Raw genomic sequence first — 27,759 nt, 5'->3', positions numbered from 1 at the left:
TTGCGATGAACGGAGAGCTCACGCATGCGCCAAACTTCCCCGACAGCATACTGTATGCTTCCATGACTGTTCTTTTAGTGTTGTCCCTGCTGCATGCCAAAATAGCTTTGTCACTGCAATTCGGGGTTATACTTACAGGCATATCAGTGCTGAGCAAGATTCCCCTCGATTGCAACGTTACTACACAGATTCTTGTGTTCCTGAAGCCTCTTGTTGAGGAACCTGCCCGTCTGTCCAATGTAGGATGCCCAGCTGGGCAGAGGAATGCTATAAACTAGTCCTACTTTGCACTGAACAAATTTCTCGAAATGTTCGGCGTTACATGCTGATACTCGGGAGTCTTCATCACTGCACTGCATGTTAACTTTCCGACACAACCCTACTGATTTTTCGGGCGCTGTGAATATCACCTGCACATCATACTGGGAAGCCACTTTTTTTTATCTTTGCTGTTACGCGTTACCATAAACTATTGCATCACCAACTAGACTGCCAGGAAATGTTACTGAAGGTGTTTCGTTTTTGAGCTCGAGGACGCCGGTTCGACTCCCGAACATATGTGGGCTGTCATCTAGGAGGATATAAAAAATTGCTGGAGTGGAAGCCGCCTATACTTACCCATAGGGCAGAGTGAAGCCGGGAAGCCGGCGGCCATCTTGTGGTGGGCAGGAAGGCGGCCGCGTAGCATATAGTGCGCTTCCGCGGCCGTTTTTTTTTTGCAAATGATTGCTGCTAGAGATGTAAAAACGTGCTCACATAGTCGCCGATACATTGGCAGCATTTAAAGAGACCACAGAACGTTTCGTTTTTCATGTGTTGAAATTTTATTTGTACAGCTTTCTCAGGCTTTAGCCAACATGAACGTTACGGCCAAGTTGTTCACTGATTCCTAAAAATGACGAGTCTTGAAAGCAAAGACCTAACCTTATCTTTCACGAGTTCCCGGCTTCGTTCCTTTGTCATGTGGTGCAGCCTGATCTTGATGTAGAGCTCCAATACTTGCTTACTCAAGTTGTAAATATGATTGTCCAACACGTCGACGTCAAAAAGATGTTGTTCCAATTGTGAAAACCACCTCTTTTCCAGTGATTGACTGAGAATCTCCAGGACTAGTTGTTTGGTATTCGCATGTATGTTCTTAAGGCATTGAGTGGAAGCCTGCAGTCGACGCAGCCCCTTTTCCGCTGTTTCGCACAGTGACACAACGTCTTCGGAAGGGTAAAAGAGTCCACCTCGATTTTTTTGCCTCACCAATAGAGATGTATCCTCTCCATGAAGAGCTTCTATGCACACCTCACAGGTGTTTGTAGTAGCGATTTTGCGAGCGACAAAGCCTGCAATGTAAGGCACGACAGAGCAAACGAATGTGGAGAGGCTCTCTGGATAGTCAATTCGGTCTGTGTAATCGTGGTCCTCTGGTTGTAGGATGGCAGACCTTCGCGATGTGACCTCAGTGGTTGCACAAACTGTAGTGACAGAGGCAGATGCACTCAGAATGGAAACAATATCTTGCGAACAGTTGCCTGAGGTGGACGATCTCACTTCTGTCTGAACCAATAGACGCTTATAAGCCGCCATGAATTGGGCAGCTGTAGGGTTGTTGTTGAACCCCCCACGTCCTCGCACACAGACGAAGAAAGTTTCTGCATGATCTTGGCTCATCTTGTGCGTGAGCAGATAGTTAAGTTGACCTTCATGAACTAGTTCCTTGAAGATACTTTCTGTGCTTTGTATACACACAAGAAATCCCACAAATCCTGTCCTCTTTGTTCCCTGCAAAAGTGGTCGACCGAACGGATCTTTCAAAGCACATATGTACTGTCGAGCGTCGGCAAAAAATGGCTTCCAACAAGCCTCATTTTGCTTTCGAAGAGGTGCTTTGTATGATTTTGCAAACGCATTTCTGGAGTTTAGCAAATCGAAGAGATGATCAAACACCCTCACAAATTTCGCCGTGGCACTAGCACCTCTAAATTGTGGCAGCTTCAGCGTTTGCTCGCAAAATTCAAGAGCGTCTGCAACTGAAGCGCTGAGTGCCTGAGCTGCGAGGCGTACCTTCATCTTTTGCTTCTCCCACTGCATATGCACCTTAGTTAGCTTATTGCCAAGGCGGAGCCCTTCCTCACGCTGTAGAGCCTCCAGTGCCTTTATGTAAGCCCATTTTATGTGGTTTCCATCAACATCAATGATGTAGCACATTGTTGCCAGTGAATTTCTAATCAACTTAATCATGTGGCATGGGTCAAGCAGGATATGCACATCCCTTGATTCATCAACTGGGTTTTTAAAGGATGTGGAGAACTCGACAGGATCAGGCTTGAGTTGTGCACCAAGGCATTTCGCCATAGTGAAATTTGATGACGCACCATCAAACGTTAGACTGACAACTTGAACTTTCACAGATTCCAGTCGTTCAATGCATTGTTTTGTTAGTTCAGCCCTCTCAGAACCAGTGAGTGAGTGGATAAGGAAGTAGCCGACTGGTATTTTCAGCCTCATGTTTATGCCAACAACAATATAAACACAAACATTTGTGGCTTCAGGGAGGCTGTCATCATCAAGAGATGCTCCAAAATCAACATATCCAACTATCCTGTCTCCTACAAGTTCAACGTGTTTCCTAATCGACATATCATCGACAATCAGAGCACAGTAAAGAGTTTCAGAGCGACCTTGAACCAACTTCTCCAAGAAAGAAAATGCTTCCCCTGTAAAGCCTGGTTGGCCGTTAACAGACCTATACCATTCTCTGATTGTGCGCTGCGAAGGGAGGGCGTCATTAAACTTTGATCGAACAAATTCGTAGGCTGCTGGTGAGTAGAAATGTAAAGTTAGTGCAAACGTTCGCAGCTCTGGAGGGTATTTACCTCCACTTTCTGTCCGTGCCCGGTGAAGCAGTTGTTGTATGTCAGGAGAAAATGCTGCATCAAACATCTTGGAGCCCTCTTCTGACAAAAGCTTCTGTTCTTGGATGCCTCTAATAATTTCTTCAGCGGTGATTTTCTTTTGTGTCAGCCTTCGCTTGTTCTGCTGCAACGTTTTAATTTTTTTCTTCAGGTGCAATCTTTCGTCTTCTGTTTCCTGCAACTTCGTCTTGTACCACTGCTTTGATGGTGATACAGTGACGTGGTCTTCGGTATTTAAGGCCTCTTGCTGCTGAGCAGGACTGCATCCTCGAGGTTTTGGTGCTGGCCGCTTCCTTTTCACCTGAAATAAGCACATAGTGGGAATTAACTACTTCTAGAAATATATATATATATATACTTCAGTTATTGCACATAACATGAATATATGTATTCACGAAAGCATGTTCGGGAACATTCGACAATGATCATGCGCGAATCGTGTGTGGAGCGATATTGTAAACGAGCGAACGGAACGAAAAGCTCGCGAAGAAACACGCAGCAATACAGTCACGTCGACAAAACATGAAAGAAGAGATATGTCTAAGTCATTCCAGCCTCCCTGATGTCAGAGCACTATATCTGCGAAGTTCCGATGCTTACCGGTGCCTGGAGGTGGGCAGGGAAAGCAGTGAACGAAGTCGGCACACTTCCCGCTTTCAATCGTGTTGTTTGTCCGGTCCGGTCAAAACACGCCGGATCAAAGTGCGCAGAGCAAAGGCGATCTTTATCTGTCGGTTTCCAGCGTTCACGACGCACAGCTCGCTCCCATAGGTTCCGTGTCTCAGCATCTTTTGGAAACCTGCCAATAATTTCCGAAAATTAATTCCTCAAGCCTACCAATGAAAAACACGAGTCAGCCGTATCAGACCGCGTAAGCACTACGTGCTTTCAGTACGCACCTGTGAAATGTGATCTTGGAAGCAGGAATCGCGCGATTTGCGCACCAGGATTGTACCATGCTCGCTTGAATCGAGCCGCACGCATTCGAATGCACTGCAGATACACACTGGCACACTTGTCAAGGAAAGACAGGCGCACGAACCGCGATCAAACGCCGCTGCAGGTGAACTGGCAGCCAACCGAGCCAGCCGAGCCGATCTTTCTGCCCACCACAAGATGGCGGCGCTGGCTTCACTTGAAGAGCGCTCCCTCCACTCCAGGCTGTCATATGCGGACATATGTGGCGTAAAAAGATCACGTGCTACGTGACGCCAACAGGCAAAAAAGAGTGTTCCACACTCGCCGCCATGGCTGCGACCGGCGCTGACTAACACTCCTAGGTTTAATATATACCCCATAAAGTGGACGAGAGGATGACCGCCGAGCATCGGGCGCGTTATTCGAAGGCCGCAGGTTCAGTCCCTGCCGGCGGCAAGTTATCTTTTCGTCCACTTTACCTTCTTCCCATTTATATTCTAATTACCACAAATAACAACCCCTATACTTTCCTTGGCATTATTGTCTGGTAGTTCTCATTAATATTCTGTCTAATAAAGAAAAACGAGCCCTTAAAAGTCACCTTGTTTCCTTCTTTTTTTATCTATGCGCTATTGTGTGCATGTATTGCAACACATCCACCGGATTCTTGTTTTTTTCCTTTCTTTCAATTTGCTGGGGCTGTTTATACCCTTCAGGCAGGATTCCGCCACTGCCACCAAGGCCCCATTTGGAAAAGCCACTCTTTCGCGAGCGCTCTGTTTGCATATAAATGCTTTGGCTCATTCTGTGCTGGCACGATTTCTTAGTGGCCTGCAACACGCAAAATTTTGCAATGCCTCTTTTTATGTCTGTATCAAAATGTATCATTACGGCGGCTTGCGAAGTGCTATGTCGCCAATCCTTGCCTGCAGCGTCTGGGTATGTTCGTCGCAAATCCTACCTCCAGCTCCCGCAGCAGAACACCAAGCCGGTGTGGAGTACGTGGCGAACGATAAGTAACTTATTATACGAATGAAAACAATCAGAAACCATAACACGTTTCTCTGTTTCTAGGTGACATTTCAGCCCATAGAATGTACTTCCTCCTTGTCCTGGATGTCTTGAGAACTACCTTTAACAATGTTTTTCACTTCGAACGCTGGCGTCAATATTGTTATGGGTTTAGAAAAAATGGCAACGATTCAGAGCACCTTAAGGTCAACTAAGGGATAACAGCGAGTTGTTTGATCGCGATACACAAAAACAACGTGACTGGCTCGTGTATCAGCAGTAACAGAACCACTGGTGACACATTGGAACCACGATGAAAGTACAAGTGTGTAGCCGTCGCTGTCAGGGTTACACTGTCGGAAATTCTCGTGAGATGCGAGATAGATCTACGTAGGGCTACGATTTCACTTTGACTCGGGTCTCTTCAATTAAGTCGGAGGTCACATCATCCACTGTTGTAGAATATCTTCGTGCAAACATCCCCTGCATTTTCGTCTCGAAGGCTACGTAGGGTGTCATGGTAACGCAACCACAGCACACTACTTACCATAAATGCCCTCCACTCGGCCAATACTACTGGAGCGCCACCGCTATACTATACTGGCAATTCTTCGAACGTTAACGGTCACTCACGCCAGGTTCACCTCCCTGCGTTTTCCTTTTCATCTATTTCTCTCTATCTCTCTTCGAACTGCTGCGTTCTATGCACGTAGAATAAAGACTGTTCGTATCTTGACACATATATATATATATATATATATATATATATATATATATATATATATATATATATATATATATATATATATATATATATATATATATATATATATATAGTATCAGACGCAGGGCTTTTCCCTCCTCCGTTCTCTCCATGTCCTGCGGAAGTGATGACGAAGCGATTCTTGCCGTAAATACTGGCCTATTGTTTCGGACATTACAGACTCTCCGCAGATGCCTCCCAAACCTACGTGCTGGGGAGAAAAGTTTGAGACATTCCAGTGTGACTGGGAGACCCCGGACAATCGAATCGAGACTCGGTACACGGTCAGCCTGCTAGTTGGGTAGGTATTCTTTTCTGTTGTGCTCAAGTTACAGTGAGATCGACATAACGAGCCTGCACCGTTTAGTGGAGCTATACGAAGTCGGTACCATGTTCAACTAAGGAGTATCGACCTTGAATCGCCTCCGACTCTTGAACTAATAACCTTGGCCCCAGTGGGACGCACGCCACGCGCACACACTCTTGCAGCAAAGGCCCGTAGCTAGCTTCACCCCACTCGTAGGTATACCGGTGGCTTATAAAGCTTTAACCACGCATGCTTCGTACTGGGCAGCGTACCACGTGACCAGACTGACACTGTTAGGGTTGCACTGTGACATGGCGGTGGCCGCGTGCCGATTGTTGTAGTATCTTTGGAAATCCCATGTACTATAAATATGCATGTCTCATAGAAATACAATCGGATAAGGAGCGAGGCGACTGCGCAGATGAGTTATAATAATGACAAGCCTATTTTTTTAGTGATTAGCATTATTATTATTATTGCGTACCTTCAGGCCGAGAACTGCCTTCAGCCGTATCGAGTGCAAGAATTCCGTGGGCGTCAAGCCACGAAACCTAACTTGCCAGCTGAAGACATCGGGAAAGCTCATCTACAGGATCGAAGAGGAAGTTCTCCGTTTCGAAATCGTAGGAAGCAACATGTTTGGTGCTAAGAAGTGGGAATACATCGTGGACCACTTCGCCAACGGTGGGTCCCTTGTTTTGCTTGCCTCCACTAGCCGCCGTGAAATAGTAATTGAGGTGCCTATGCGAGTTAACATATTGTTAAATTTCGCCTGGGAAACTTAGCAGAGTTTTACTACACTAACCGCCAGAACTCACGTACAAGAACATTGAAATACATAATAATAGTTCAGAAAATTCGATAATGAAATTGTAAATCATTGCGTCACCGGCACATATCTCAATTTATTATTTGCAACCGGTGAATTGTAAAGCATATCCACATTGAATTATCAAGACGGAAGAAATTCTGAGATATGCGTTCCCGAAATATTGAGACTAAACAGATCATGCTATTATTCCAGAAATTCGAAAGCATCTTCTTTAGCGTGTTAACAGCGCGAGTCACCATAAAAAAACTGGCTAGTTGTTTCAACTAATGATCTGTTTTGCATCTGCCGCATATCAGGATGTTCTAATCTTGAAAGTGCTTCGTCGTGAACTTTGAAAGTTTATTTGTTAAGTATTGTTAACACAAAAAATATCATCAGGTTTGCGGTTTATGAAATAGGGGTAAGGATATCTTATAGAATATAAATGTTCGTGACCGTGCTCCACGTGTACGATAAACGACAGTGTGGCCTCTAAAATGTGGTCTTACATCATCATTATTATTATTATTATTATTATTATTATTATTATTATTATTATTATTATTATTATTATTATTATTATTATTATTATTATTATTATTTCCAGTTGTGCTTGAACCTCCGAGAGTGGTGTACTGCAACGCCATGACGTTCAATGCCAGCGTGAAATGGACGGGACTGCCTCCCATATCGACTTTTCCGGACGTGGTCTACGAAGTGCGCGTGAAGCATGACAATGGCGAAGACATCACGATATCGGTAGGCTGAAGAGATAAGAAAGGCTAAAGAATTTTTCTTTACGCTTCATATCTCTAGAGTGTTTATCTTTTCGAGTTCGTGCGTGCTCGCTACACTCATTCATTTCTTTGAGACACATACGTAACATGTACGGTACGCATTAATGGGTAAAATAGATAGATAGATAGATAGATAGATAGATAGATAGATAGATAGATAGATAGATAGATAGATAGATAGATAGATAGATAGATAGACAGACAGACAGACAGACAGACAGACAGACAGACAGACAGACAGACAGACAGACAGACAGACAGACAGACAGACAGACAGACAGACAGACAGACAGACAGACAGACAGATAGATAGATAGATAGATAGATAGATAGACAGACAGACAGACAGACAGACAGACAGACAGACAGACAGACAGACAGACAGACAGACAGACAGACAGACAGACAGACAGACAGACAGACAGATAGACAGATAGATAGATAGATAGATAGATAGATAGATAGATAGATAGATAGATAGATAGAAGGGAAGAGAGGGCGAGGGAAATGACCCCCCGCACTTGGAGGTGCACATCAAGACTGCAAGCGGTGCAGGGACCTGTTGTCTCACGCTTGCTAGTTTCTTTAGAGGGTTTGCTGAGGTAGAACCCGCACTTAACGCAAGAAAAATGATCAGTCGAAAAGATATGTCCCGTAAACACTCCCTTCCATGACTATGGAGAACAACGTGGCAGGCCACGAACTCTGGACCAACATCTTTTTTTTCCTTCCAACAGGTCCAGAACAGGCGCGTTGCCTCTGTGGAGAAGCTCATACCGAACACCCGCTACGACATTTCCGTGAGGGTCAAGTTCGCGAAGGCCGAGGACAAAGTGTGGAGTCCTTTCAGCCATAGTCGCTACTGCAAGACCGGCAAAACGCGTAAGTCATGTCAGCTACACTGCAGAGGGCGCACAACGCGGCATAAATGTTCCAAATAATAAATAAGAAGTGAACCTAAGGAGTCAGAGAGTATGGGTGATAGGGGTGAGACCCTTTCACTGTCTACTTGCCTCCTAGACGTCGGCCGGAACCAGTTGGCTTCCGGTGGCGAGAAAAATAATTGGGCTGTATTATTGAATGCTTCAATTTGACTGACTAGATATGTTTGATGAGGGCTCCAAATGGCTGAAGCATACTTTATTTTACGTTGAGCAAGCGTCGTGTTTGCTAATAGCTCAGTCGAAAGGTTGGCAAAGCGTAAGCTTCGTTTAACGGGTGGTAACTATGGATGGCCCTTAGGCCACTCTTAATTAACGCCGATTGTTTTCATTATGAGTAAGGAAACTTGCCGAGTAGGGGATTTTCGTTTCTTGCCGTTTCTAGTTTTCTGGTGTGCATTTCACGTGTTCCTACTCCTGTAAACAATAACGGCGTCGCTGGTTGCAGCAAGCGCATCGAATCTTGTAAACGAGCACGACCCAGTGTTCGTTGGCTCATTTGAATTCGTCGAACAGGAGGAAACGAAGACAGCGGTGCGTGGCGAAATATTTTGTTGGCTGCGTACAATCACGAGGAACAGCGTCGGGTTGCGTGCAAGTGATACCACCTGCAAAAGTGGGACTCTCATCGCGTTAGCCACCTTGACACCAGCTACTTGGCCGCCTTCAGCGAGAGCCAGCTAAACTGTATACCACTTTTCAAACCTAAAGCAATTTCACGCGATCAAAACACCTTTTTGCATAAGAATTTTCGAAAATGGGGGTGCTAGGTTGTTTTGCTTCCTCAAATAGCCTTTTGGGTTGCGTAAGGGTTGATGTTTTGCCTAAAATACCCTTCAGCAGCTGAGAGCATTATAGGTTACTGAAACATCTGTGGCCCATACGATATAGCGTGCCAGCTGATAATTGGAACTCGCCAGTTAAGATTGACTGAGTTAAGATTGATTGAGTGTTTAGATTAACAGGTCTGTCTGTTTTGGGGCTGTCTAGAGGCACACTATAAATTTCCGCGTATACTGTGCATGTTTATTGTTTACGTATTCAGAACAAGAATATCCCCATTAGCACTGAACGTCGGCTGAAGATACCATGGCTATATATACCCGATAGTCGTTGCTATGCTGTGTATATGGTTAGTCACGTATGTGCGCCATCGATGCTGATGTAATTGCGTGTTTCCGAAATGATAGCCTTTAATTGTCTTTTTTGGCAGCTCCCTATGATATGGATGTTTCGATTTGTCAAAATGCCTTCTTTCCTAGACTGTAAGGGTGTTGGTAAAACCACCCTTGAGGGTTTAAACTGGTTTACTGTGAAACCAAAACTACGATTATAAAAAGTACGTAAAAGGAATGGTCCATTACATAAATTGCCCGCCACGGTGGTCTAGTGGTAATGGTGCTCGACTGCTCACCCGAAGGTCGCGGGATCGAATCCCGGCCGCGGCGGCCGCATTTTCGGTGGAGGCGAAAATGCTTGAGGCCCGTTTACATAGATTTGGGTGCACGTTAGAAAACCCCATGTGGTGAAAATTTTCAGAGCCCTCCTCTACAGCGTCCATCGTAATCATATCTTGGTTTTGGGACGTTAAACCTCAACAATTATTATATTATTACAAACATTCCGTTACACACAAGGTTGGTATTTCCGGTTGTTCGTTGTTGCTGATAGAATGACTGCTACGCCTACTGTCGCTTATATATACTGCCACACGCTTTCATTTCTTTCTGTGTTTTATGTTACCGCCCCCTGTTACGAGCGGGGACGTTGTCCGATGTGGACCCAGGGGGTAGCGTGGAGCTGAGCGGCGGGGGTCGTACCGCAGGCCCAGGGACGTCCGGAACAGCAGGAAGCCGAGGCAGAGAGACCGACGTTGAGGAAACTTAACAGAGGTTTATTTACAACATCATAGAGGACAGGATCGTCAGAACGACATCTAGTCCGATCGATCCGTGCCGAGCAGACGCTCTGCTGCTCCTTAAATACGCTTCAATACAAAGACAGGGAAACTCCTTATGCGGCAAATGTCCAATCACAAACGTGCATGCCTTTGGAGCTGCACAACTATAGCTCCTTATGCGGCAAATGTCCAATCACAAACGTGCATGCCTTTGGAGCTGCACAACTATAGCTCCTTATGCGGCAAATGTCCAATCACAAACGTGCATGCCTTTGGAGCTGCACAACTATAGCTCCTTATGCGGCAAATGTCCAATCACAAACGTGCATGCCTTTGGAGGATCCGTCTCTTCGGCTCATAGGTCACCGCCCCCAGGATGGCACTCCAGAGACCACTGTCCTCTCACTCTTCACGTCCGACCAGTTCGGAAGGGGGGGGGGAGACAATGCCACCTCGGGGAACTGGTAATCCTTTTACGAACAAAGGCACCAGCATTAGCCAAAAGCACACTCGATGCAAATACGCGACCCACGGAGGGGTCCCGCGTGTAGCAGCCAGCTCCCCACCGAAGCGCTCAGTTCAGGGAAAGACAGCAGGTGTAGGTGTCTAATCCGTTCTCCGAACTGGGGGGGGGGGGGGGGGGGGGGGGGGAGTCCAAGAAGCAGGAAAACTCGTTTGGAGACAGCTGGCCCAGGACCCTCGCATTTGCTTTGTAACACCCCTTACACGTGTTACTATTGCCTTGCGCAATCCGCGCCAGAATGTTTGGGAACATTGCACATTGTAGTGGATCATTTTGTTACGATTGCGCACATGACGCGAATAGTCGAGACTATTCCAGAGCTTGCGCAACCACCAGTGATAAGGCTGGAAAGTTCGATGCGTGATGTATAAAAGACGGCGCATCCCAGCGATGAGCATATTATCGACGGCCGACGCTCTGTTCGCCGCTATCAGTGTACAGTGTGTATTGCTGTAGGCTGACTTTCCGTTTCATGGCCACAAGTTCAGTCAAATAAATAGTTTCATCTTGCACCCGCCGACTGCTGCTTTCGTCAGCAGCATGAACACGTGACAATACAATGACAATGAAACGCCCACTGTCGCTGAGTGCAATGACTGATACGCCTACTGTACCATCGGAAACGTATATTGTATCCGGCGGGAGGCGTTTTTGGCACAACCGAGAGCGTTCAACCTCGGGAGCCATCACGGGTGCCTGTCACTGCGCAAATAAACCGCGTTCGTGTCCACGGCCGAATATGAAGAAACGCGTCTTTCTCGCTCGGGATACCAACCGTGAGATACACGCTAGAATCGACGCAGAAGAAAAATTTGAAGAAAAAGATGGCTTGCGCCTTCGAGTCGTCTTAGGAAAATGCATAAGGGACCGGGTGATCTTTCGTTCATTAAACTTGTGGTCACTTTTGATTAAACATTTATAGGTGACGAATTTTCCGTAACACGGTTTCGCGTTTATCTCAAACCCACGAGGTTCATGCGAAAACGTCCATGGGGAAGAGAAAGAAAGAAAGAAAGAAAGAAAGAAAGAAAGAAAGAAAGAAAGAAAGAAAGAAAGAAAGAAAGAAAGAAAGAAAGAAAGAAAGAAAGAAAGAAAGAAAGAAAGAAAGAAAGAAAGAAAGAAAGAAAGAAAGAAAGAAAGACCTGTTGGATCCCCTAGGAAACCAAAATCGAAACAATCCGCAGATAAGCTACTTGGCGCAGTTAAAGTCCCTAGATTTCTGCCATGAAAAGGAGATAAAATCTAGGGACTTAATGCACAGTAACACATTTGCAGGATGTTTTGGAATAGAAGAGCGAAAACTTGTCGATGTAGCACATCGACAACATGTTTCACCAACTAGCCCAACAGTTCACGCTTCTAAATTTGCAGCAGCTCCGCCGACGTAGCGTTGGCTGTGCTGCCACAGAAACTTTTCGCCAGGTATCGCATGGCCTCTTATCGCATGCTAAGACTACTTGACGGCGAAAGCCAGCACCGTGCATGCTATATTTACGTCCGTACACTTTCGACGTCATTTTCAATTTACTCTTCACTACTTTCAATTACTCTGAGTTACTCTAGATTACTTAATTATTATCAATCACTTACTTCGTATTCTAATGCCTTAGTGGACTTTATATGGCGTCTTGTATGACGCATGGCGCCACGAAGGCACGCCGGCTTCTTTATTGCCTTGTTTGCTTTGTTAGATTTTTTTTAATCATTCGTGTTGACGCCGACGAAGACGGTCATATTTCGCGTTTGATGAGGCATCTAATGTTCCCGCCTTAAAAAGTTGTGATGATTTAGAATATTAGTTACTCTACTTTTGTTTAGAACATATGGGAAGAACCTAAAGTACTGTGTACGGGAGTGCTGTAATCCGTACCCATAAAAAGAATGTGGACAGATCCACTCTAAGTGAATGCTGGGGAAGTGCGATGCACGCCCTGTCCCTGTGCTTCTCTTTTCGCAGTATTGTTTCGCGCCGGCACCTCTGGATCGTCTCGATACTGGCGTTTCGCGTGTGTTTCTCTGGCTGTCACCTTGGGATTTTCCTTGCGTTGTTGACGTTTGACTGCTGTGTCCTATTTTCCTAAAGTAGGGTTGAGCAATCGACGTAGTCGTCCGTCCTCTGCTCACTTAGCCATAACGGTGGGATCCTCTCCGTCTGCACTGCTGTTCTCGGGCGAGCGAGCGCTGTCGTTCTCGGCGAGTCACCTCGCCAAGAACGACAGCGCGCAGAACGACGGGAAAGACCCTCCGCCAGCCGGTGCCTTCCTATTGGCTACTGCGTGGGAGCCAAGGAGGTTAAAATGGGAGCGCCTCTAGCGGCGAAACCCTCAGAAACTTTCTTATGGTGGAGAAATGGCGCCCTCTCTCAGCCTAGTGGCGAAGCTCGGCGGCCGTTTCACTTGGAACTGCGTGACCATGCCGCCGTTGGCCTTCGGTCTATAAGTGCATTGCACTTAATAAGTCACTGTAAAAGCAGCGTCTAAAATGAAGATGTGGTTAGAAACGCTAGCTAACGATTTAGAGTACTTTGTACTCTATTAGGGGAGAACGATAAGCCGTCCCAGACCATAACAGCCTTACGACTGAACGAGCGCCTAAATATTCATGCATAAGCGCTAATGATAACGCGCATTTATTGTCCAGGACCAACAAGTGCTGCCCAAAGTTGCGGAAAACAGCTTCATCATCCAGGACCTCGATGACCGCCGGAAAGTTCGACTCTATTATCAGGTAACGTGTCATCCTACCTAGTTTATGCGTGTCTTATATTAATCCAAGCACACACCAAGTGGTAAAAGGCACGGATGGCATATATCACGGTCTATTCGATCGCGAACACGATGATGCATAGAGTGTCAGAATGTACTGCTGGTGCTTTAGTTTTGGTCATGTCTCTGTGGTACTGTTTATGAAAGGATAGATGATTATTGCATGTGTGTGCGTAGTGCAAATACCTTGAAATTGGCTTATTTAACCACTGCATGCTAATCGACAAAATTGTGTCATTAAGCACACCTCGATTATATCCTGTAAAATAAAAGAGTCACACGGTCCCTTATGCATTTGCCTAACACGACTGGAAGGCGGAAGCCATCTTCTTTTTCTTCTCACTCGATTGTGTTGATGTCGCCCGAAAGCTTTCAACGCCTAACGTGTTCTTGCACTGCCTCCGGGATCGCAGGAATCGGAAGCTCTCTGCACCTCACGTGGTATTGCAGTGCCTCCGCGATCGGTTCATCTTTGACCAGGCGAAGACGTCATGTGATGACGGCATTGTGTGACGTCACCTGATGTGTCGCCATAGTGGCGTCCCGATGACGTCACAAACTTTGTTCATCTGTGACGTCCCGATGACGGCACAAGGAGGCGTCATCACATGGCGATTTTTTGCGTCCCTCGCGTCGAAGCCGCCGACGGTCACTTTCGCGTTCGATGAAGCATCTAAAGCTTACGCCTTAAAGGTTATCCATCTGTTTTGTAGCACGAAGCTACGAAGTAAAATTGCACAGACTAAGGTAAATCTTACAGAGTGCAGTAAACTTACCGACTCCTTGCAGGAAGGAGACCTGCCAATGGTGGAGGACCGAATCCCCAACCTTCGCACGCAAAGGTTCTGGGTGCGGTGCCCATCGGCAGCGCGCTGTATTTTTCGTACACTTTGATTCATTTTCCTTTTATCTCATCGCTACTACACTTCAACTGACATATTCAAGCATCGGCTGTTGTTTGCATATTTCTCCGTCTCTTTCTTGTCTCCGCGACCAGCGAGTGCCCAGATTCCTGTGGAACGGCGACCACATGAGCTACGTGCTGCACTGGTGCAGCAGCAGTGGAGAGTGCGGGACGCACAGGGTGTCCGGCGAGCGCTCCTACGCGGACCTGTTCAACCTGAGCCGAGTGGAGAGCTACACTTTCCACCTGTACTCCGAGAACGAGCTGGGCCGCTCACACAGGAGCGTCCGCGTGCTCGTGCCCAGCGCCGATCTGGGTGAGTGAATTACCGTATACCTGGGGCGTACCACATGAACAGAGTATAACTAACGGGAGTAAAGGGTATAGATAGAGAGCAGGCCCGTAGCCAGGGGGTGGTGGTCCTAGCCCCCTCCCCTCCTCGGAAATGTTGATGGAGGGGGGGGGGTTACCGACAACAAATGAAGAAAATGTGTTTTTCTCGAACATTTAAGCTTTTCGGCAAGTGACCCTCCCCCCCCCCCCAAAAAAAAAAACTGATAGATAGATAGATAGATAGATAGATAGATAGATAGATAGATAGATAGATAGATAGATAGATAGATAGATAGATAGATAGATAGATAGATAGATAGATAGATAGATAGATAGATAGATAGATAGATAGATAGATAGATAGATAGATAGATCTAACTAACTTTATATGTCAAAAAATTGGGGGACCCTTAAGCTTCGCCTTTAAGAGTGGAACGCGATAGCGAAATCCGGCCCCTAGTGCGCACTTCAACCACTAAGTGCATACTTATTATTGTGTATTGTTACACTCACACACGCACGCACGCGCGCGAATTTTACAGGCTTTCGATCTAAAGCAAGAGTCGCATGGCCTCCAAGATATACGCCGCGCGCCGGCCCTCTCGGATGCCATGAAAAGTCGAGACATATTTCTCACAATGCCTCACAGATGGCAGCACATTATCTAGCGTTTGCTGCGTTGGCTTGATATGTTTTCCTCTAGATGGACATAGTTGTCCATTTTTAGAGCTGTTTGAAAGTTCGTGTGCGTATTTAGCGGCGATGGCTGCACTATCCCGGCGTTTTTCGACGTAGTTTGATGGCCTCGCGAATGCGCCTACCGTATGGGCTCGTTTTCGTCGTGACACCTGCCGAACAAAATGCGTTAAGGAGACTCCTTCTACTACATGGCATTTATGTAGTGTTTTTGTCCGAAGCAGCTGCAAGCAACATCGTGGCTCTGTGGTAAGACACCTGCTTGCCACGCGAACGGCCTGGGTTCGATCCTCATTGGGACCGAAGATTTTAACGCGATAGCGTTAAAGAGCTCGTATCGCAGAAATTGCGCTGTCGGCGTCGGGGCCGTTGGTTGTGAGCGAAAAATCATCATCATGTCCGTGACCGAAAAATCGAAGAAGCTGCAAAAAAAATAATAAAAATGTTAGGTCCGAATGAGAATCGAACCCAGGCCGTCTGCGTGGCAAGCAGGTGTTCTACCACACAGCCACGCCTCTGCTTGGAGCTGCACTGAAAGTAACTTTGATGCTTCCCAAAAATACGCGTCCTGTATACAGGTGTCACAGTACGAGATGTAATATCGCAGTAGTATTGCGTGGTACAAGTGTACATTGCCCATAGGGCGTCACACCATGCCAATATCATAACGACTTCGTGGTTTAAAGACAGCCACCCATTACAAAAGGCGCACACATTAGTGCGCGTATTCCCTTAAGACCACGTAGTGGGTGCATCGCAACTTCGAAGAAGTTTCTCGCGCATAATTGCTCCTGGTTTAAAGCATGCTACCCATTACATAAGGCACACGCCTTAGTGGGCGCATTCTGTTAAACCCTCGTAGTGTTCGAACTGCGCAGTAGGAACAGAATATCGCTATCGCGTTCAGCTCTTAAAGGCGAAGCTTAAGCGTCCCCCAATTTTTTATCGTTTATTTTATTTGCTACTTTCTCGATTTTTCGCTCACGGATGATTTTTCGCTCACAACCAACGGTGCCGACGCCGACAGCGGAATTTCTGCGACACGAGCTCTCTAACGCTACCGCGTTAATATGTCATCGAGTTGTTCAGGCAAACAGATGTGCCGCGCTGACCATTTATGAATTTAGTGACAGGTGACATGCAGCTGTGCAGCCAGAAATTTTTGCTCGGAGGTGGGGAGGGCAACTATACGGGAAGTACGAGTGCCGCGGTTCAGTTTATCGACGGCCGACGCTCTGTTCGCCGCTATTAGTGTATGTACAGTGTGTACTTCTATAGTCTGACTTCCCGTTTCCCGGCCACAAGTTCGGCAATAAAGTTTCATCTTGGACACGCCGAATGCTGCCTTTGCCGACGGCACGACCCCGTATGAATGCTCTCATTGTCAGAACCAGCACACTGTTACATGGCTCTGCGCTGAAGACTGTGCAGCAATATTTATGGCATATGTTCGTACGAGCGTTTTATTGCGATAGCAATTATATGGACAGTCTCGGCTGGTTTTTGCCGTCCCCGTCGTCATGCACCGTATATAAGTCCCAAGGAAAAATAATTGAGAAAAATGCTTCCGAAGCGCGGAATCGAACGAGTGACCTCTCGCTCGGCAGCGCGTGGCGCTAACCACTACGCCACAAAGCGCACATCCTTCAGGTTGCTAACGGCGAGCGTTATATACACACCCTTTACCGCTGGCAGGACTCAGAGATGGCAGGCGCTTATAAGCGTTTCTTCATTGCCAACGAGAGGGCGCGAGGAGCACACCGGGCGCAATTAAAAGTCGTCGGCCAGCTCGCTCGCTTCTTCTAATATTTGCGCAGGGAGAACCTTGCCCTTCCGCTGTCTGTTCGCGCGGTAGTTGCTGCCCGGGGGCAGATGCTTCTGCAGCGTAGCAGCGCGTCCATCACGGGCTGCTTTTCTTGCTATCACATTCATTGCTTCGCCCTTACGGCGAAACTAGACATTTTTTGGTAGTGCGTGTATATATAGATATGCAAAAAAATTTTACTGGGGGGGGGGGGGGTTGAATACACAAAACCTTCCCCTCCCCCGCCCCCTAGGTAGGCGTCGGCGGTGCCATCCGAAGTGTTCATGCACTGTCCCAAAGCTTTTCGTTCGTAAGCGTTTATTTTATTCTTTTGTATTTGACCAGATGCACCTGCTAACGGTACGATCCAGTATCAAAACTGGCTGAAACTTTCTCTTAGGCAAAATTCTTGCGTGACTGCTCTTTGTGAATACTGACACGGGTGCAGCATTTTCATATAAAAACCGAGTACATGTTTCTCATCAGTTCTTACAAGTCACGTGGAAGGTCCTGATTTGGCGCGTCTCTTACTGGGACTACGCGCAGTTCTGCCACCGGTGGAGCACGCCTACATCAGCGAAGACAGAGACTCGCAGTCTCGCTTCTCGCTCGCTAAGTGGGAAGAGAGGAGGCCCGACCAAGTGCACCACTACACGCTGTTCTGGTGCCGCCAGGACAGCAAGGACGCCGAGTCCTGCGACGGCGACGTGTCCTGGGCGTCTGTCAAGTCGGCCGGGGACGCCCTGACGGCGGTGGGCTGCGCGTTCGCGGGACTGTGCCACTACGGCGTCGCCACGCGCTCGGCGCAGTCAGTGTCACCCATGGTGTGGATCGAGTGCGTCGTCCCGAGCAGCAAAGGTGAGGCGAATTAATCCGAAAACATCTCGGAATACATTGCACACTTTTCGTAATTGTAAGGTTGACCTCCGTGCGATGCAGTTTGCCCAAATTATAGTGGTGCAGTCATTTCTGAAGATAGCGGGCACGTAAGAGCACAGTCTTCTTGCGTTGATGACGTGGGAAAAGTAGAATGAATAAAATAATAATAAAAAAACCTTTATTGTACCAAGGAAATTATTCAGGCGAAGGTAACCGTGCCACGGCCCCTTTAAAGGGATATTAAAGAGAAAAATTATTTTTAGAATATTAGTAAATTACAATTTAACAATACCGAAAACACCACTCTTACCACTCTTACCGCGAGTAGACACTTGGCAAGCTAGAAAACGCGCGAAAGGAAAGGGCGGGTAGCGACGCCACTTTCAAATTCCCGCACCAAACGCCGTGACGTCACAGATTTTGACGGCGTCTACTAGGTCATGCGTAGTTCCTAATCGGTAAAAAGGCGGCACACTGCCCTTTGCCATAGACTTAGCAACCACAATTTGAGTTCATTCAGCCAATGTCGTCAAAATACGAAAAATACTCTTCGAAATCAATGACGTCACGTGCGGAAATTTCGGCGGGAAATTTAAACATGAAACTTCAAGCTTGATTTTCTTTTCCATAATAAACATATTATGGCGAAATTAACGACGTTAGAGTTGTCAGAGTATAATTTATCAAGCTAAGCAATTTATTGTTTTTCCTTAGTGTCCATTTAAGTTCAGTGTGTGTGTCTGGGTGTTTCAGAGTACCAGAGCCTATTCCAAGGGCAAGACACCGTGCACTACGACGAAATCACGGACACGACGGTGCAGCTTGCGTTTCTCACGAAGTGTTCCGGCCTGGTAGCCAGCCGAGTAGTACGTGTATGTGCCATCCGAAGTCAGGAGGGGCCACAGCGCAACGAGACGTCGTCGTTGGAAGCTACAGCTCATACGAACGCGAACAATGTAACAGGTAACGGGATTGAGGACCGACATCTAAGCGACCGGCCGCGAAAGTTTTTCCCAGAACAACCAAGCGGTGGATTGTTTACGCATGCCTGTCATGTAACACAACGAAAGTTAAATGTTCCTCCGTGGGCATCAACTTTTCTCACGAAATCAAGTATTGCGTACTCTTCGGGCAAAGCTGAGACAGCGGCTGCGAAGATCTGTCACAGGCAAAACTTTTATAGGAGGGTCTATAACATAATTATAAGTCCACACATCATGTTTACGTGTTTTATGGCGTAATTTACAGGTTTTCCTCACGCAGAAGAAAAAGGTGCACTCATGCGAACCCCTTCGTCAGTCAAATTAAACCATACTACATGGCTCAACCTTAGGAGGAACATAGGAATGCATCTCCTAAATGTTTCGCACTCTACGAAATATACACTACTAGAAAATAAATAAAAAATGAAAAAGTACGTCACACAGTAGAACACGAGATGTGCTAACACAGTACAATCCAACGGCCCGTGTTCGAATATTTCCTTGTTGTTTTCTGTATTTCAAATTTCGTACCGCACTGATACAGCAGTCATACATTATTCGTTTAAAATTCAGGCGGGGCAGTAAGTAGTACACCTCAGGCTACTACTGTGTTGTCGCTGCGTGGATGTTCGATCATCGCCCGTTCCTTTCTTTCTGTTCGCAGACGCTGATTTGACGGAGTGTTTCGAGCACCTCGCGGGCCCCGAAAAGACGATGCGGCTCTCCGGTCTCAAGCCAGCCACCACGTACCAAGCCGACGTGAAGACAACGCTCGAAGACGGTACAACAGTAAACCATCGCCTGCTTATCTTCAAGACTCAAGCCAAATGTAAGTATACCGTCAGTGCAGAGTGAAATATCTTTGCAGCTTTCAAGATAAGATGCTGGCTCGTCCTTCGGCTGACCGTCTTGCCTTCTATACAGAACAGGCGCGCGACGACTGTGAAACGGGAACTTGTAGTACGAAAGTGTGTACTCACATTGATCGTATATGGCGTGCTCACCAAAATATCCGACAAGAGAGTTTGACAGAACATTCTTTCTTACTACAAGTGGCCAAGAAAGAGCAAGATACATCAACAATGAATTGAGCCTTCTGCATAGTCAGGATGTCTTGGCTTAACCTCAATCAGTTGCGTAAGACTCCAGCCGATCACTTTGGCCAAGGTGCTACAAGGTTCCAGGGGTCGTTCCACATGCCGCGTTCGAGGACCAACGTCAAAAGTATTATTTTTCTTTTACTCAAGATGCATACAACCAGAAGCAAAACGCACAAGCATTTTGAGCCCAGGATCTAATTATTTTTTATGCAAAAATGGAACATTTCTTACAGCACAACAATTAAATATTTAATTACACGCTAATGATGATTAATTGCTGAAACTCGTTCAGAACAACATGTTACTTCGTTTTCTTACTTGGAGTGCAGTATCGAGGGCCTTAGAATTATGTTGTGTGAATTTCACACTCTTGCACAGTCCATCATAATTCGCGTCTGACGGAGACATTCCCAACTGTTCTTATTAGTTGTATGCAGCGCGCATGAAGAATGCGTATTGGGTGTTAGAAACGGGCCGTGATCGGGACTCACGCTTTCTTTTGTGCAGCATCGGCCTTCATCGCAACTTCGTTCATCGTGCTGTACGTGGTGCTGGTCATCGTCGCCGTTGTAGCTGTCCTCTCCTGGAAACGGTAAGGACCACCAACGTTGGTTGATTCGCTCTCAAGTCGAGCAGCGTACAAGTCTTCTAATCATGCTTAAAACAGTGCAATGGAAACACACTCAAATAAGCCTAGAGCTGCTTTGGTTTATTGTGAGAACTCACTAACATATCGCGAAAGGATGCACGCAGAGGAGGGGGGGGGGGAATTATCAACACTGCCAGCGGCCCATGCATCAAGTAATTGCTTAGACAAAACAGATCAGTTGCAGAGATAGTAACATTCGCCGTCAGTTAGATTTATCGAAGGCGTGCTAACGCATCTTGTATCTTTACATTTCATAGCGAACGCTTCGAAAACTTTCCCTTGTAGTCTGTTCTTTCTAACTACGCAAAATCTGTCCGTGTTTCCTATGCGTTGTTTTACCCATGGTTGCACACCAACTGGTTCGCATTCAGACGTTATTAAGTCGGCTAACTACCCTTGCCATTTCTTTCCAGCATATCGGACTACATATCGGTATACAAAAACACCCCCATCAAGGTGCTAATCCCTGCAGACTTCGTAAAGGTAAGTTTTGTGGAGATTGTCGTAAGCGCTTGCCGGCACATTGAAGGGTTCCTAAATGGTTTTCTCGCAGGAACCCATCAAGAAAACCGAAAGCGTACGCTCGAACCTACGAGAGTATGTGTTGGGAAGCAAGGACTGTCCCTATGGATTGCCACAGGTAGGCATTCCTGGAAAGTTGTGCACGACTTTATCTTCTTTTTCTAAATGTGAATGCCTTTCGAGAAACGCGCTATACTCCCATACCAACCTAAGGAATAAGTGTAATCTCCGCACACAGAACCAGGGCGCGCCTACCCTTGACCTGGAAAAGAGTCGTTCTAGCTGGCTTCCGCTCAAACGCTAAGAACTCTTTCTCGGCTAAGCTAAATACTACGCATATTGAGAGTTAAAGGTTCGTCGTTACTACCAAAAACATAATGTTTGACTGAGCAGCGATATCACAATCCCTGGCGAAATTTACCGGGACGTTCAAGGAAAGGAAAACGAGAGAGAAGAAAGACGGGGATGTTAACCAGTTTGGCATAACCGGTATGCTATACCTGCACAGGGGGAAGGGATGGGGGAGAATGAAAGAAGAGTAAAGAAAGTTTCTAATAATATCTGGGATTTAACGTCCTAAAACCGTGATATGATTATGAGAGACGCCGTAGTGGAGGGCTCCGGAAATTTCCACCACCTGGGGTTCGTGCACCTAAATCTAAGTACATGGGCCTCAAACATTCTCGCCTCCCGATCGAAAATGCAGCCGCCGCGGCCGCGATTCGATCCCGCGACCTGACGTTCAAGTTTTCGACCTAAAATCAGCGACATGTGCCCATATGGGAATGCAAGCTATCTGAAGCCCCCGAGAAGTGCTTGACGTAACGAAAATGACTTAGTGCTATTGGATGGGGCATTTATGCAAATTCTCTGTGGGAGGGGCAGAGATGCGCGTGGGCGGAGCTGGCATTTTTTCTTCGGTGGTAACCTACTATAGTGATGTTCTCACTGCTGGTACGCATAGCATCGAAGACTTGAGAAAGGACCTTAGATTGATCGCATTTGTTTTCTCTCGCTTTTTATTTTCACCCAGATTGTACCAAGGGAAGCCCAAGATGTCGAAGACAGCCTGCGGTGTCCAGAACTCGACTTCCTCATCGACAAAGTGTGCCCCTGCGATGCGAACGAAGTCGACGCCGCTGAGACAAGCTCTGAGCCTGTCAAGAGTTTCTCGATTAACCAGCTGGCGGCCGGTTACTCTGTCCTGTCCACGACGCAGGATGACCCACCAGTGTCGGACTCAAATTCGGCCTACTCGAAGTTTTCCAGGTTCCAGGAAGCATCTGAGGGCATGATGCCAAAGCCTTCCTTATTGAACAACTACTCCAGGTTGTCTTCAATGTTCCTGAGCGGATGTGCACCCTCGGTAGCCGAGAAGAACGGCTACAGCAAATTCGCAGCCTTTCTCGACAAACCAAGCACAGGCGACGGGAAAGAACCAGATACCTCAAAGCCACCGGATTGCTCCGTGCCCGTGGAAACGCCGAGCACGGCTCAGGCATCGTCTTACGTCCAGGTTGGCGAGAATGGCGTCACGGAGGTTGCTGACGTCGAAAGACCTATGCAGCCTTACGCCAAACTGGGATGCACGTCTTCGCTTCCGTCTGACACAGCCCCATCTAGTCAAAGGCCCCCTCAGAAACCGGAAAACAGGGCTGCTGGGTACACCCCATTTCCGTCGTTGCTATCTATGAGTACGCTCTCCGAAAGCCCACCGAAGACCTCTGCAAAACCAGCGTGTACCAACACACCGTGCCTTAATGACAGAGCAGCTAGGCAGAGTGATCCCAGCCAGCCTTACGCTCAAGCCAGCTTCAACGCGTGCCCGCATGGGGACGTGCTTTCGGGAGACCCAGAATGCGTGGGTCCTTACACAACTCTGAACATGGACGTCTCTCTAAGAGAAGCGAAGGACGCCTTGCCGGGAGTTCACTGCGTGTCGCCCTACGTGAAGGCGTCGCAAGAGCCGTCGAGGACGTCACTCGGCAGCGACTCGTCGCAAGTGAAGAACGATGAGCCTGCACCCGCTTACAGCAAGGTCGGCGCTCCAACGGCGCCGCCTCCTCAGGACTGTCCGGACTCTCGCGCGAAGGAGGGTCCAGCGGTCGCAGTGCGAACGCCTGTTCCAGAGAGCTGCTGCGACTTCGCCGTGCTGGCGCCGCTAGCTCGCCCTGAAGGCAGCGGCGTGGTCGGTGACCGCGACGAACTTAACGGAGAGTGGGGACAGTGCGCGGAGGAGGGCACCGACCTCTTCAGTGTCGAGTACTCGGTACCAACTGCCAAAGAAACCGTGAGCGCGAAACCTACGCTTCGCGGCGGAGGTTACACTGCGTGGGAAGCGCTGGCAAAGCCAAGAGAGGGCGACGGGGAAGCACGCGCGCACGCTGTAAGAACGCCTGATTGGGGGGAACACTTTAGCTCAGGGGTCTCAAACACGCGGCCCGGCCCGCAAATCACTGTCTTCATCCCACATTTCATTTTATTTTCTTAATAAGTACGTTCATAAGCTGCACAAACTTGACTGGTCTCAAGCATATTTTTTTTTTCGTAAGGCACCTCCATCCGGTTGCTGCGCGTCAAACATAACTGTGGAACAAAACCTCTGTATGTCAGAATCGGCGTCCAGATTTGAGTTCTTCTCGAGATCAGTATCAATGTGCTTCTCGAAACCTGACATCAAGTTCCCTTCGGAAATGACCCATATACTAGATATGGGAAAGGCCATCGTTTAAATAGCAACGTTCTGACATTTTGTTCAAACTCTCCCCCTGCTCCGACCTCCTACACCATCCCGGCCCATCGGGACACTGACTTTCGTGACTGCGGTCCCCTAGGTGGGGTGAGTTTGGGACCCCTGCTTTAGCTGAAGGGTTTTATGCCACTGATATTGTACCGAGGCGTGGTACGGTTTGCGCAGGAAAAAGCCTTCCGGGAACGAATTCCCGTAGCAGTTGTACACGCAGACGATGATGAGTGTGAGCTTATACAACTGCTGCGAAATGCGCAATACGGCGTGAGACAAGGTCATGCTAAGATTGTTCAGGGTAATGGTGATGCTATAGGCTCTTTAGACACCCTATTTGTCAAAAGCTTTTCGTGTTCTGGCAGGACAGAGATGCAAGGAAAAGCGGAGAGGTTAACCAGGTGCATGTCCCGTTTGCTGTCCTACACCAGCATAAAATGATAATGAGGTGACAAGAGGGAGAAGGATAGAGAGGGGGTATGGAGAAAGGTCGTGGGTACGTCTTCATTGCTTTGTTTGTTCTTGAAATTGTTTCTTTGCAGTGTTACCGCGAGGAGTGGGTGGGGGGAGTAAAGTTATTTTGAACCATTTAAGTGCATGGTTAAATTGTGCAACATCTTGATCGGCAAATCTTCAGCGCATAGCTGAAATAGAATATACTCTAAAAGCTTTGCCTCAGGCCTTCTTCATAGGCACATTTATAATGGGTACATTATTTCATTTTTGTTTCTGCTCTACACAGTTAGTTTCCACTGAGGTTCTGAGAAAAGCTGATTGTGTTTGTGCTAAATGAGGGTAATGATTACGGTGTAACCAAGCTGAAGTAAGGAATTAGTTCCAGGAACGCCTTTGTTTCCCTTATGACAATTGAGTAACATGCACGTCACAAAGACGCGCAAATGAAAACACTGAAAGCTCATTCACACTTACGACTAGCAGTGGTCGCAAGGCGGCTGGTCGCCAATGGCCGCTTTGGTCGAAAAGCTGGATTTTTTTGATGGCACGTCTGCAGTCGCAAACCTCTGAACCAATCAGATGCTCATGAAAAGGACGTCAGCCTATTTTAACGCGATAGCCAGAAAGAGCTCGTTTTGCAGGAATTCCAGTGTCTCGGCGTCGGCGTCTATGGTTGTCAGCGAAAAACCAGTGTTGTTCGGGAGAAAATTCGAGGTAGATGCAAATAAAGAAAAACAAAAAAAATATTCGGTTCGAGTACGATCGGAGATTCGAACCTGCTACCCCCCGCTCCGTGGCGCCATGCTTTAGCTGCTCGCCCACCACACATACATCTTCTAGCGTACTAACGGCAAGCATTTATATACACCATTTAGCGTTAGTGGTACGCAGATCTCGGAGGTTCTTCAGCGACTTGACAAAAAAACCCGAGAGATGGCGCAAAGGGCCCACGGCCGCGCTTTCCGCGTTCTGTCGCGATGTATGTGTGCATATAGGAGCCGACGCGCGTCCGCACTTTGGCTTTCCTTACGGCACGGTTTAGGTGTCGACCGAGAAGCGAAGGCATGCTTAGCGATTGAGAAGGCGATACGAACACGGTCCGATTACGCTATCGCGTTCAACTCTTGAAAGCGAAACTTAAAGGGACACTAAAGAGAAACAATGAATTGGTTTAGATTGGTAAAGTGTGCTCGGAGAACTCTTGTTTAGTTTATTTCACCACCATAGGTTTATTTTTAGAGGAGAAAACAAAGTTCAAAGTTTAATTTTTAAATTTCGCGCCGAACTTTGTAATTCGTGACGTAAAAGATTTCAAAGAACATTTAACGTATTTTGGCGCCACTGGTTTGACGAAATTTCCACAAACTCGTTATGTCAAGTTTCTGGGCCCCTCAGAGGACAATGTACTTCGATTTAACCGATTAGGAACTACCTAGGCCCAAGCAGGTGCCGTCAAAAATATGTGACGTCATGGCAAATGGTGCGGGAATTCCAAGGTGGCGTCGCCACCTGTATTTTCTTTTTGCGCGTTTTCTCGCTTATTAAGCGTCTTCTCACAGCAAGCGTGGTAATTTTGGTATTGCGGAAGACTACTTTACTAATGCGAGAAAAATCGTTTTGCTCTTTAGTGTCCCTTTAAGCGTCCTCCAAGTTTTTACGATTCCCCCCTTTATGCCGGATTGTCAATAAAGTTGTTTCACTCACTCACTCACGAGGCAATAGTGGTGTATCGTCCTAGCTGGTGTGAACACCAGTCGCCTTGAGTCGGTTTGTTCACCTGTCGCCATAGGCGTGCGCAGGGTCCTCCGTTAGGGGGGGGGGGGAGTCAAGTTCTACTGCACCGCCCCCCTCCGTCGGTCGAGTCCCAAAGAAAACAAGCTTCCCAATGGTTGCAAATATTAAGATTAATCGATTACGTACATCTCCCAACGGCCTGCCTTTGCTCACCGGCTTTCCAGGAGTAAATGTGAGAAGTTCTTGGAATGCAACATCTGGAGCCCTCTGCTACCATTATCGTCAAAAGCCTGCGTCGCCATGACCGTGCACATCAAACAATGACACAACAGATCCGAGAGAGTAAAAACATTTAGTAAAGGTAGTTCCGGCAGACTTTGCGCCCCCTTGAGATGATTAAGGGAGGGGCCGCCCCTTGCGCGCACACCTATGCCTGTCGCAAATGGTGGCGCGACCGGTGCTAGTCGCAAGTGTGAACGAGCCTGAAGCGGTTCGCGGACAAAATATTTAAAACACCGTATTTTCTCTACTCCGTCCGCGTGCCAATCGCACCACGAGCTTTCGATGGTGATCGTGATTGCGCGGCAGTTTTCAAGCTACGAAGTGCCTGAAAGTTAAGTACCTGTCCCGCAGTCCACCTGCGTGCACGAAAAAAAAAAAGCGTGACACAAAAAGAAAAATACTCCTCCTCAACGGGTTTCAGTACTTACATACACATTTACATTTTAGAAAAATTCATTGTGCCACTACTGCCACATCACGTGTTAAATGACCATCCTGATGTTCCTTAAGTATAATCTAGTCGTTTCACATAAGTCTTTCACCGGACCAAAAGTCAACCTCACAACACAATGACACAAACCGAGGACACAACAGTGCCTTCTTGGTATAACACCGTCCATTGTACACCGTCCAAGGTAGAACATGCCGTGATGTAAATATTTTATTATGCACTGTAAATACAGCAATAAAATTTTTCTCCAATTTTGAGAGTTCGAGGTCGGGTATTTTGTTTCTATTTGTTTTTTTACACTTTGGGGATTCAGTGTTTTGTCAAGAAAGCATAAACGATTTTCCACACTCTTGATCTTGCTGTTTTATTGTGTTTTGTTTCCTCGCTGTGTTCACGCGTGGGTGAAAAGGCTACAAAACGCGCAATACGCTCAATATTTCCTGGCCCTTGATACGCAGTCTGGGCCTCAGGTGTGCTACTTGTACCAATTAAGTTCACGAAAGCGACAGAGCATTGCTATTTTTATGGCTGGAAGCTGAAAAAAGTCGATATTCGATTCTATCGCGTAACCATCGTTCAAT

At 47.1% G+C, this 27,759-nt stretch overlaps 1 protein-coding gene across 1 annotated transcript in view; it reads left to right on the top strand.

Annotated features, from left to right (window-relative positions):
• The window catches only part of LOC119404750 (uncharacterized), an 89,976-nt gene extending 62,541 nt beyond the window's left edge, over positions 1-27,435 (top strand). Inside the window, exons 3-15 of the mRNA XM_049419002.1 lie at positions 5,779-5,899; positions 6,396-6,589; positions 7,324-7,475; positions 8,251-8,404; positions 13,528-13,604; positions 14,640-14,862; positions 17,926-18,237; positions 19,012-19,221; positions 19,906-20,070; positions 20,849-20,933; positions 21,404-21,473; positions 21,544-21,630; positions 22,546-27,435. Coding sequence (XP_049274959.1) covers positions 5,779-5,899; positions 6,396-6,589; positions 7,324-7,475; positions 8,251-8,404; positions 13,528-13,604; positions 14,640-14,862; positions 17,926-18,237; positions 19,012-19,221; positions 19,906-20,070; positions 20,849-20,933; positions 21,404-21,473; positions 21,544-21,630; positions 22,546-24,003 — 3,308 coding nt within the window. The 3' untranslated portion in view covers positions 24,004-27,435. The remainder of the gene's footprint in view (positions 1-5,778; positions 5,900-6,395; positions 6,590-7,323; positions 7,476-8,250; positions 8,405-13,527; positions 13,605-14,639; positions 14,863-17,925; positions 18,238-19,011; positions 19,222-19,905; positions 20,071-20,848; positions 20,934-21,403; positions 21,474-21,543; positions 21,631-22,545) is intronic.
• The last annotated feature ends 324 nt before the right edge of the window (positions 27,436-27,759 follow it).

This window comes from Rhipicephalus sanguineus, chromosome 9 (assembly GCF_013339695.2).
Source record: "Rhipicephalus sanguineus isolate Rsan-2018 chromosome 9, BIME_Rsan_1.4, whole genome shotgun sequence".
In the NCBI taxonomy this organism is placed as follows: Eukaryota; Metazoa; Arthropoda; class Arachnida; order Ixodida; family Ixodidae; genus Rhipicephalus; species Rhipicephalus sanguineus.
Note: the sequence above shows the minus strand (reverse complement) of the source record. Positions and strands in the feature narration are given on the sequence as shown.